The sequence below is a fragment of the Thermobia domestica genome, chromosome 17 (genome assembly GCF_964235325.1).
Source record: "Thermobia domestica chromosome 17, izTheDome1.hap1.1, whole genome shotgun sequence".
Classification (NCBI taxonomy): Eukaryota; Metazoa; Arthropoda; class Insecta; order Zygentoma; family Lepismatidae; genus Thermobia; species Thermobia domestica.
In genome coordinates, this window is record NC_137470.1 from 176,914,560 (window position 1) to 176,926,521 (window position 11,962).

Below are 11,962 nucleotides of genomic sequence, written 5' to 3' on the forward strand. Positions count from 1 at the left end.
GCATAATCATGGAATATTAAACTACAAAAAAGACCGTGTCAGAAGAAAATCGGCGATGCTTGTAATAATAATAATAATAATAATAATAATAATAATAATAATAATAATAATAATAATAATAATAATAATAATAATAATAATAATAATAATAATACTAATAATAATAATAAGAAGAAGAAGCATCGGCGAGTTTGTTTTGATACGTTTTTTTTTTTTAAAGTTTAATATCCAAGATTATGCTTTGAGGTTAAAAGAAATGGTAATGATTCTTCTACGGAGATGGATTCATAGTCGTCGCAATATGATGTGCATGAGCACACCCTAATAAAATACATTCTTTTCTCCTCTTCATTTGTCATGCTTTCTAAAATCTGTGATTCTTTAAAATGAAATGAAATGAAATTTTTCAGTTTAACGTCCCACATTATGCCGGCTAGGCCAAAGGAGACGGAGTGATTCCTTAAAATAACATTTTATGTTTTCGAAATCCACTTAAAGCTAGATCAAATGAGCACGTAAGAACGTTATAGTAAGATGGAGAATGGGAATTAATTACCTTTGTGCATACCCATACGAAAAGTTCTGGCTACGTCTATAGATGGAAAGCCCTCCCAGCTGGTCTATGTGTAGCACGCACCCTTTAGGTGGACGAGGCCCCGGGTTCGATTCCCGGTAGGAGATTATTGAATGATAGTGGTTCGAATTCCACACTAAACTGTAAGTCCAAGTCTCATATAGGCTCGCTACGGAAAAAGAAAAAAAAGCTTGAAAGATGGCTTGAAAATTTTAAACTCAAGGAAATTGTGGAAATTTGAGGCATCAGAAATAATATACTACAATGCAGATATTGCATTTTTTTTTCTAACGAAAGTTACCATTGAAGAGACTTTCAAGTGCCAGCGGAATGATCTACCTAGGATTATCCCCATTCTTCACTAATTTAAATCGCAAGCAATATGTATATACACTACGTTGTTCAAAAGCGAATACTTTTCACGAAAGTTATCGTGGAAATAACTTTCAGACTATCGGGAGAATAAGGGGGTCTTGATCTATTTTAACTACATGCATTGGAATGTTTGTTAAGCCATAAACAAACTATACTCTTTATTATGTCAAAATCTATCAATTTTGGCGAACGTCTTCATAGAAAATTATTTTCTTACTATATTATTTAAAATATGGAAATCTCAAAGTCGGGTATTTGTTCCCGTTTACCCTACTATTTTCAATCGCAACAAGTGAGGATTGTTTGAATGCGATAAAGAAGATAACTGTAAACATATTTTAATAAAATCGAATAATTTATTCGGTAGGTTTCACTGGAAAATTATTTTGTATGAGCATGTTCAAACGTGCAACATCGGGTAGAATTTACTCCTTTTACCTCATGTAAACTTGATGTATCGCTATCCCAAACAGAGTTATTTCTGCAAGTTGAAGGAAGTATCAATAAAATCGCATGCCGTATTAGAGAGAGAGAGAGAGAGAGAGAGAGAGAGAGAAACAGCCGTAACAGGAAATTACCTTTCCTGCATATTTTTTATATAAGAATTTGTTTTACACATTATTCTTGGGTTATTAGATTTAAATATTTATTTATGAAATATAAGCAGAATCTCCTGAGTCGTTTTTGATAAAACTGATTCACGTTTGAAAAGATAGTCCAGAAAGATGTCACTCGCAAGAGTTAACTACTACTCCTGAATCTTATAAAAGCCTTAAGTTTCAAGTCTTGTCTCCTATCATTACTAGGAAGTTAATAATATTATGTGTGATGTACTTCGTATTACTTAGTGTACTCTCGAAATTAAATTTATTAGTGATATCTCCTTATTCTGTTAAACATTTAGATTTAATTTTTTTTTTTTTATCTTAAGAAAGAAGGTTGCAATGCTGATTTCAGGAAAAAGAGAAAGTTCATTCAACCGTGAAACGCCAGTTGTTGAGAGATGTGAAGTGCGATAATAGCTTGCTGAGGCTAGAAACCTGACTAATTATTGAGAGTGTATTTGAAGATCATGGAGATGATAACATGTCCCGTTCTGGGATCTTTTACCCGTTTTTTCTACTATTCTCCTGCATTAGTCGTTGGACCGAACCATACAATAAACCGAACTCACTATGATATTGTCTGAAGGACTTAGTGGGACTTTGTGCAAACGCCGCAGCAGCCTTGGCTTTAGCCTCTTCAGTGAGAACTCTCTTTAGGAGCCCAGCACTCTTTTGGTGAGTATCCGAACCCGTGCGGAACAAATTCGCATGCATGAAATGAAATAAAATGTGTGTGTTTTACGTCCCACGATTATGCGGCTAGGCTAAAGGAGACGGCGACGATGAGAAATGAATGACGAAAATGGGGAAAACGGGAGAACCCCGAGAAAACCTACGCACACGGTGTTTGTCCACCACAAAGTTCGCTTGGCGGGAGCAGGTTTTGAACCCGGGACCCCCAGCAGCAGAGGTGATCGCTCTACAACTGAGCCACCGTGGCCCCAAATTCGCATGCAGTCTCAATATTGTTTTTATGAGTGCCTCCCTTTCTCTCGTCTCCACCATCTTTGCACCATTACCACCATACTTCCATCCTCGCTGCAATCCGAGCACGATCAGCAATGTTCAGTCTCTGCTCCATGTTTACTTTATTACTGGTTAGACCTGGAACAAACAACAGTAACGTAACCATTGCATAATAGTACGTAATGGCATAGAATAGAGCATAATATAACGGTAGAGTTATTTATATTACATCGTTTATGATAAAATAGTAGTAAAATAAAAATATTGACATAATAGTGGATCAATTGGTATATAGGCCGACACAAATAATATTCCGTTTCCATGATATTTTACGTTACCAGTTTGTCATAATTCTAAACATTTCTTAAATTATTTTGTAGGAATGGAGAATGGCCAAAGTCTAGTGGATGGAATTGCTCTTGGTCTTAGTCAAATGAACGTTCTTGGCCGCTCCAATGGATTTAATGCAGGTAAGTAGAAATCTAAGACCTGATAAATGATTGAGGATTTACCTTTTTTTTTTTTGTTTTGCTTTATGCAAGACAGCACTGTGAAAACGTCGTCTGGGGGAGTGGGACTTTTTTTAACTACACCCTGTTCAATGAATTTGTCTTCTCACATTACGTGTAGACAACCTGGGATGTTTAATATTTCGAACTTATCACGGGAAGGAGATTCACTGCAGCCACTTTCTCCTTTATGATTTTTCTGTTTCATTAGATGATAGTTAATACAATGGGAGGTAAGAGAATAAATAAATGTATTTGAATTGGAGATACGAGGGAGTGTAAAAAAGTTCGTGTAATCACCTAGAAGAAATCATTCTGGAGAACTCTGACATAATGATGATATTAGTCCTTTTCTACGTAGTCACAGTGCGTAGCAACACATTTTTGCCAGCAGTTATTCATTTTCCGTAAGCCCATTTTGTAAAAGTCTGCAGTTTGGCTTTGAAACCACAGTTCTTCCTCAGAAATAACAGCATCTTTACTGTCAGAGTGACATCCTTCGAGTGAACACTGTATTTCTGGGAAGAGAAAGAAGTTACTTGCTGCTATGTCAGGTATGTATCGGGATGGAGCAATATTTCGTATCCTAATTCCATTGTCTTCATCATTGATGCATGGGCGGAATAAGCTGGTCCATTGTCTGCCAACAGTAGCACCACTTCTGTGATCAATACATGACTTTTCTTATTCAATTCCTCTCGTAACTTAGTCAGGGGATGGGAATAATAGGTACTAGTAATGGTTTGCCTCTGTGGTAGATAATCTCTCGAGATGACCCCTTCACAGTACCAGAAAACGAAAAGCATCACCTTGGCGGCAGACTTCTGCACTCACGTCTTTTAAGGGGAGGAGGATGAGTGGTATTTTTTTGTTTGCTCATTTCCTTTGTTTGTAAGTCATAAAGATAAACCCAACTTTCATCCACTGTCATTAGTCTGCAGAAAAAGTTCTCTTCATCTACCTCACAGCGACGCAGTATTTCTCTTGCAGCGTCCTCGTGATTTCTCTTCTGGAAAGGTGTGAACAGTCGTGCCACGCATCGTGTTGACACTTTCTGAAAATGTAGCTGCTTGTGAATGATATTCCAGGCAGACTCATAACTAATACGTATTGCACACATAACACTACCAATGGTTATCTTCCTGTCTTCCATTATGATTTCAACTTTCTCTGTCAAGGCGGCATCATCAGTGAAAGACGGTCCTCCAAATCTAGAGGTGTCCGCGATGGTCATGTGTCAAGTTTGGAGTTACGGTTTCCTTTTGGATACCATCTCATAGAATAGGCTTTCATCTCCATAGACGTTTTTCATCGTTTTGTGGATCTGCTTTGTTGATTTTCCCTGAAGATGGAGGGACTTAACGATGTTCGTGCCTCAAGCTTGTCAATTATCGCCCTTTCGGTGATTTACCTGCAAAAAAGAAAGAAAGAGTTGTTCTACGAGTTCATAATTTACATGGTTAGCATACGAGAAGCTATAAAATACATGTCCGAGAAGGTTCGTAATTTGTCATCTTCTAGGTGATTGTACAAACTTCTTGATACCTCCTCGTATATGAAACAAAAGTGTGACGAAAACATTTAAAATGCACTATCGTAAATGTAGAGCAAAATTAGTGGAAAATGAAAAAAGTCTAAAGAAGCTCCTTCTTGTATCCAAATTACCATTAGATTCATGAATTGTTTTCTTCACAAAGAACCACTCTTTCGAGTAAATACCATGCCTCACGAAAGAAAAAAAAAATAAAAATAGTTTTTTTCACTTCTTGCGAAAAAAAATTTTCTTTTTGTTTTGGTTTGCCCAGCTTGGTTTGGGGTCCTGATACTTACACAAAAATTCCTCGAAGAAACACTACCTAGGTTATTTTTAATAAGTATCGTTGATATACAAATAAAGACAGAAAATGTTTTTTTTTTAATACTTCGCTATTTTTGAAATACCGAAAGAAGTTCACTCCAGTGACTGAGAAATCTAACGTTAAAAAATGATAGATCAAATGTGAGGTTCATTTCCGAAACCTACCAAGCCCACACAAGGTTGTTTTTGGGAAAGCGACGAAATATGTTCTTATAAGCTATCAGCTAGTAACGCTCCAGGTTTAACATTATTCAATTTGTTTCTTTAACTAAGTTTCGAAAATGAACAGTGAAGTTTAAATATTCAGTCACAGTTTTACAATATACGTAATCACTATGGATCAGGAGTTGAAGACCTAAAAATTGCCTAAATGGACCTATAAGAAGATCTAAAATATCTAAAAAGAAGATCTAAAAACTGGAAAAAATGACGTAAATATAAGACCCAATTTACTTAGAATTACATTTTAATGAACATAATGTCCAAGAAAAGCAAGTTTCTGGTATATACAATATACAGTTGAAATAACTTTATCAATGAAATGCTTTGCTCTGTCGTTCTATTTGCATTTTTGTTTAATTGTTTCTGTTGTCCAAATTTACTCCTACATTTTGAACACTTTTGGAGGACAACTAGAAGCCAGACACTTCTGGAGAAGGCCAGGACACCACATTGACCCGTAACACTTTGAAGTTATAATTGATCTGTGTATCAGTTGGCACGTATTTTTTTTTTTTTTAATTATAGTTTGAATTGTAGGTAAAGAACAAATTTACTTCCACGCGGTACGTGAATTCGACACCCTTGAGCAGCAAGACGTACAAAAATAAATTATTATTTGGCCTTTTACAAGAGCAGCTCAAGGCAAAATTTTCACCTCGCCAAAAAGATTTGTTGCTCCTTTCGTAGTCCTAACCTATGGTTAACATTTTATTACAGTGATTTTAATAATATAGAAGTTACTAGCATATATTACCCGCTTCGTTGGATTGAAATGAAAATTTAAATGCACAACTCCGTATCTCATGTATTTAGTACCCGTGAAATATGCTGTTTTCGTTTTTAATGCCATCGATTTAAACGGCATCTGGAAGATCATTGATCATCTCGGTGACACCGAAAACCATGGATTCAACAATATTATTGGTCATTTTTCATCATTTATATGTATATAGATATATTCCCTCTTCCCCATGATGAGGACCATGGCTTTAGAAGTGTCACCGTTCATCTAAGCGACCACAAAAAATATGGAATCAGTACTAATATCGGCCATTTTCGATAATTTTTAAATCTCTCTTCCTTCCCTTCCCCAAGTTGTGGGGTTGAACTTGCATTTAAACGGGATTGAAAGTATCACTGTTCATCTAAGCTACCCAGAAAACTATAAATTCGACACCGATAGTGGCTATTTTCGATCATTTTTTATATCTCTCTTTCTTCCCCTCCCCAAGTAGCGGGGCTGATTTTCGATTTAAACAGGATCGGAAATGTCACTGTTCATCTGAATGATCCCGAAAACTATGGATTAGACACTAATATTGGTCATTTTCGATTATTGTTATATATAGTAGGGATGGCCAATTCCGGAATTTTTACTTTCCGGAATCCGGAAAGTAAAATCGGAAAATTCCGGATTTCGGAAAAATTCCGGATTTCGGAAAAATTCCGGAATTCGGAAAAATTCCGGATTTCGGAAAAATTCCGGAATTCGGAAAAATTCCGGAATTCGGATAAATTCCGGATTTCGGAAAAATTCCGGATTTCGGAAAAATTCCGGAATTCGGAAAAATTCCGGAATTTGAAAAAAATCCGGATTTCGGAAAAATTCCGGATTTCGGAAAAAATCCGGAATTCGGAAAAATTCCGGATTTCGGAAAAATTCCGGAATTCAGAAAAATTCCGGATTTCGGAAAAATTCCGGAATTCGGAAAAATTCCGGAATTCGGAAAAATTCCGGAATTTGAAAAAAATCCGGATTTCGGAAAAATTCCGGAATTCGGAAAAATTCCGGAATTCGGAAAAATTCCGGATTTCGGAAAAATTCCGGAATTCGGAAAAAATCCGAAATTCGGAAAAATTCCGGAATTCGGAAAAAATCCGAAATTCGGAAAAATTCCGGAATTCGGAAAAAGTCCGGAATTCGGGAAAAAATCCGGATTTCGGAAAAATTCCGGAATTCGGAAAAATCAGGAGCTTAAAAAATCTGGATTTCGGTTAAATTATCACTCCAAGTCTAATCTCGAATATATATATATATTGTGTTTCAAAACAACAACGACAACATTTGGGAGGTGATTCTTGACACCAACAGACCAACTTGGGCATAGAAAAGCTTCCTTTTGGAGCTATGACCAGCCGAAAATTTGTCGAAGAATTGGAAGGATAACTATAATTTGAGAATAAAATGTCAGATCAAAATCAGGTAAAACAGAATGCCCATTATTTTAAATCATGGATTTCACTAATACACAATTGAATGTGGTGATGGTGATCCCGGAAGAGACTGAAGAATTCTTGTTGTGTTTTATCCAACACTGAATAAGGAAAATAAAGCCCTATCAAATATGATATTTCAAAAACGGTAGTACATCGTTTAAGTTAGATCACTGTTAGAATTCGAAAAAAGCAGAGAGAGACATGTTTGGCTGATCTACTTTGTCTCAGTACAGAATAAATTCTTGGAGAAGAATATTTGCATCCGATGGATACATGCTTTATGTGTATGATTTATCATTTACAAAAATTATTGAAATATGTAGGGCTATGATAAATAGGAGTTTGCAGCTTTTTTAAGTGCAATTATTAAGAATGTATTGTATTTTAAGAACAATATACCTAATTAATTTCTTTGATCTCTCTTTTTTAATGTAGAATTTATCTTTGGTGTGCTTACATTTTTAAACTAATGCACTATTGAACTTTCTATTATACGACGTTTTTACCTTCGTTAATACCTTAATGTCTTTTTCCTCTTATCTTGAAGTTTCCCTAATTGAAGTTTCATAGCAACGTTTCCTTCTCGGTACCCTTCTACTTAATATGTCTTACGTTTGCGGTATCCTGAATGATGGAAAAGTTGAGAACAGTGGCACCGTGGCAAAGGCGAGAACAGGAGGCAGGTGCCCGCGCCCAGCTCCTTCGAGAAATGTTGAGTTGTAGTGTAAATCATGTAATATGATACAAAATCACGCTTTTCAGGATAGAAAGATTTTCTGCCCCTATAAATTTTCCTCCCTCTCCGCTTTTTCTCCTCCAAGAAATTAAAGCTGGGGACGTCACTGTTAAGAACCCTCCAGTGAGTTCCTGTATCCGAATTTAAAATACAACTGAATATTTTGGGGATAAGAAATAGTTATTGTGCCTCAATGAAGTGGAGAATACAAGTAAGTTCACTATTGGTGGCTACGTTGGTCTTGTAGAATTAATCTTAAAACTTCTGCCCAGAAAATATCACATAGACTGGAACTTGTAAATGTGAATTGAAGTTGCTTATACTATTTCTCGAGGCAGTCTCATGTCACGTTCTTGCATTTGGCTGTTAACTTCTTACTTCGGCATCGTTGGTTTCTATTCCCCCGTCCCCCCACTATTAGAAAACTGTCTGGATTACTTCGTTATGCGTGGTACGACTCGTAAATACGAATTTTGAATTTTGTGTCATGTTTAGATGGTAGATAAGGCTTCATATAGCCTTAACCTCGACATGTAAAACAAGTCGAAATAAATAAATCGAATCTACTTGATGTCCTTATACGCTATTGATTCAAATTAGTTTTTTTTAATTAATCAAGAAAAGGAGTTCTTAGCTCTTGAACACTAAGACCTCCCTTTTTCCTTAGCCCTATAGACCCCTTCTTCCTTACAAACATAAAAATAGTGAAATTTATTAAAAGGCACTTTAATGTCGACCTATCTACAATCTGGTCGCAACCTCATACCAGTTGAGAATAAATGACCTAAAAACGTACTTATCGTTTACGGACGAAAAATGGACTCTACTCTGTATGTCTTTGAACATTGATTTATCACATATAGTTTTTACTTGACCGATACATCTATAGTTCTAGTTTTTCTCTCAAAGAGGAGTACGTTAGTTCAGTGATAAAGCACTCATTTCTGGTGCGAGGAGTTCCTTGTTTGATCTCAAACCATGAAAATTTGTAGCGAATAACATTGTGTCCGTGAGTTTTGTCAGGATTTACTTGTTTCCTCTTACACTTTCATTTCATGAACTATATTGCAATAATTAGTTTTCATTTATCATTCATCACCATTAGCCTAAATGACATAAACGTAAGACTTTAAAGGCATCATTTCATTTCAGTTTACCTCCGAGAGTTCTTTGTTTAGTTTTACGTCTTACAGTTATGCCCTTTAGGCTAAAAGAGACGGATGATTAATGAAAGTGAATGATTGTAAAATTACTTTTTATGCGCTCTCAGCAAGAATCAAATCCGGGACCACATACACCAAAAGTTCATGCGCGGCCACTAGACCAGCGGGAAGGGTTCTCGGAGAGTTTATTCTGTATTGAGACAAAGTAGATCAGTCAAACATGTGTATCTCTGCTTCTTTTGAATTCTAATCATGTTCTTATAATCGTTGAAATATTAAATCCTAATGCGAATATTCGGACCCAAGAGTGATGGGAATGAATAATGTCAAAAACTTCATAACGAGAAACTGCATAACTTATACCATTTACCAAATCAAGGGTAATCAGGTCTAGGAGGCCTCAGGTGAGCAGATAATGTAGCCAAAATGGAAGAAAATAGAAATGAGATCAAAATTTTACTGGAAAGCTAATCAGAAAATGACCATTAGGAAGACCTAGGTGAAGATGGGAGGATTAAGATGGACCCAACAGAAATAGGAACACAAAGTACAAACTGGATTCAGTTGTCTACGGACGGAAGTAAATGGAGAGCTTTTGTGAGCGGTATTGAACCTCCGGGTTCCATAAGCCAAAGGATTAGAAATATTATATTTCATTCTTGTTTATTTTCCTCCTTCAACGTTTAATAAAATACCCCAGGAATTCTCCAGTTTCGTTCGGGGTCACACTTGCGCCGCTGCTATGCCACATTTAATTGTGTTAATGGTAACTACGATTTTAAATAATGGATTTTAATTATTTCCTTTCACCCGACTTCGATCCGACATTTTGTTCTCGAGTTATGGCCGTTTTTTGCATTTTTCCGACAAGTTTTCGGCTGGTTATAGCGCCGAAAGGAATCATTTCTATGCCCAGGATGGTCTATACTTTTCGTCTTATCTTGGTGTCAGGAATCACCTTCCAAATGTTGTCGTGTTGTTTTGAAAACAAATGAAGGGTACAGGGAAAACCATCAGTCATTTTTTTCTTCGAACATTTAGTTATTTGTGCCAGTTTGTGCAACACAATCCTATACTGATCCAGAACTAAGAAAAAAATAACATTGTGGTAAACAGCTATTAACACTTGAAGTTTTGGTGTATAAGGAGAGGACATGGAGTGTGAAAAATTAAAGTTCCGTTTCATCTGCTTGAAAGATAAATGAAGTATAAATCATTTTAAAGATTTACGGAACAACTAAATCCCCAAATCTTTCAAATATAACATTTTCAGAACCTCTTATTTGATTGATACTTAGGTAGACAGTACTGCAATCAGAGGTAGAGATTACAGAAAACTAGGCATGTTATTACCATATGCACATAATTTATTTTACTAACAAAACAATTTCTGGAGTAAAACGTTAGTCTCAGTTATTGTTGTTATAAAAAAACAGTCTGGATGATATTAATTTCCTGTTACGTGTCATATAAATCACAATTAAAATTGCCCGTGTGCAAAAATAGTTCGCAGAAGCAGTTTGACTGCGAAATTTCTGTATGGCTTAAGAAGCTCGAAGGTTCCTTACCATTGAAACAAAACGTCTCCATTACATAATATTCTGTGATAAGCTAATGAAATCTGGATAAACATTACAGAATTCACGAAGTTCATTGCTTATAGGCCTATAATGCACCCGTATTCTTAGTGTTTCTCAAGGTCTCCTTTCCAATTAATTTTCGAATAGAACTCTAAACACGCCATTCAATCTTCTATGGATGCAACGTATCCTGTTCATCTTACCTCGATTTTATTATCCATATGATATTCGGTGACCTACGACAAAATATAGTTAAGCGAAAATTAAACCTTTAGTTTAATGTCTCGAAGGTTGAAATTGCAATTGAATGGTTATGAAAAAATTGGTGGAATTAGAAAGTGAGAGGAAACGGGAGTACCCTGAGAAAACCCATGCAGATGATATCGTCCACCACGAACTCACTTGGCCTGGAATCGAACCAAAACCTCTGAACCGGATGTAAGTGCTCTACCAACGAGCCACCACAATATAGTTAAGCATTGTGTATTTTTCTAGAGTTGTTCTTCGATTTGTCTCGTTTCGCGCTAAATATTTTATCCCAAACTTAGTTCTTTGGTATTTTTAGTTTTCGCGCTTCTCGGTGCGTAAGCGACCAATTATTACGTTAAAAGAATACTATGGGCAGGATTATTTCATAATATATCATTAATTTCTTCGATATTGACATATATATATATTTTCCACTATTTTTTATTTTTTCGCTAACTTGTTTCTATTACTATGCTTAGATATTAAAATGTATTCTCACATTATTGTATAGTTTCCACTAATACAGTCTCGGTTCCACATAATGTATTTTGATTATCTACGAGTATCTATGTTGTTCCAGACCGAATTCATTTCCATCTTCAGTTCTTTTGCACTGACAATTAGTTTATTCCATTCAGTGGCAGTTCTTTACAGGGTACGAAATCATTTACAAATGATGAGTGAAAATACTATTACTATTTTCTTCTTCTTCTTCTTTTACTTCTACTACCACCATCACAACAACAACACCAACACCAACATCACTACCACCAACAACAGCAACAACAACAACTACTACTACTACTACTACTAATACTACTACTACTACTAATAATAATAATAATAATAATAATAATAATAATAATAATAATAATATGTTTCTTTGAGCTTCCACAGGGAATTAAACC

At 35.7% G+C, this 11,962-nt stretch overlaps 1 protein-coding gene across 1 annotated transcript in view; it reads left to right on the top strand.

Moving 5' to 3' along the window:
• The window catches only part of LOC145673828 (uncharacterized), a 101,975-nt gene that overhangs the window by 8,597 nt on the left and 81,416 nt on the right, over nucleotides 1-11,962 (top strand). Inside the window, exon 2 of the mRNA XM_081743600.1 lies at nucleotides 2,901-2,990. Coding sequence (XP_081599726.1) covers nucleotides 2,901-2,990 — 90 coding nt within the window. The remainder of the gene's footprint in view (nucleotides 1-2,900; nucleotides 2,991-11,962) is intronic.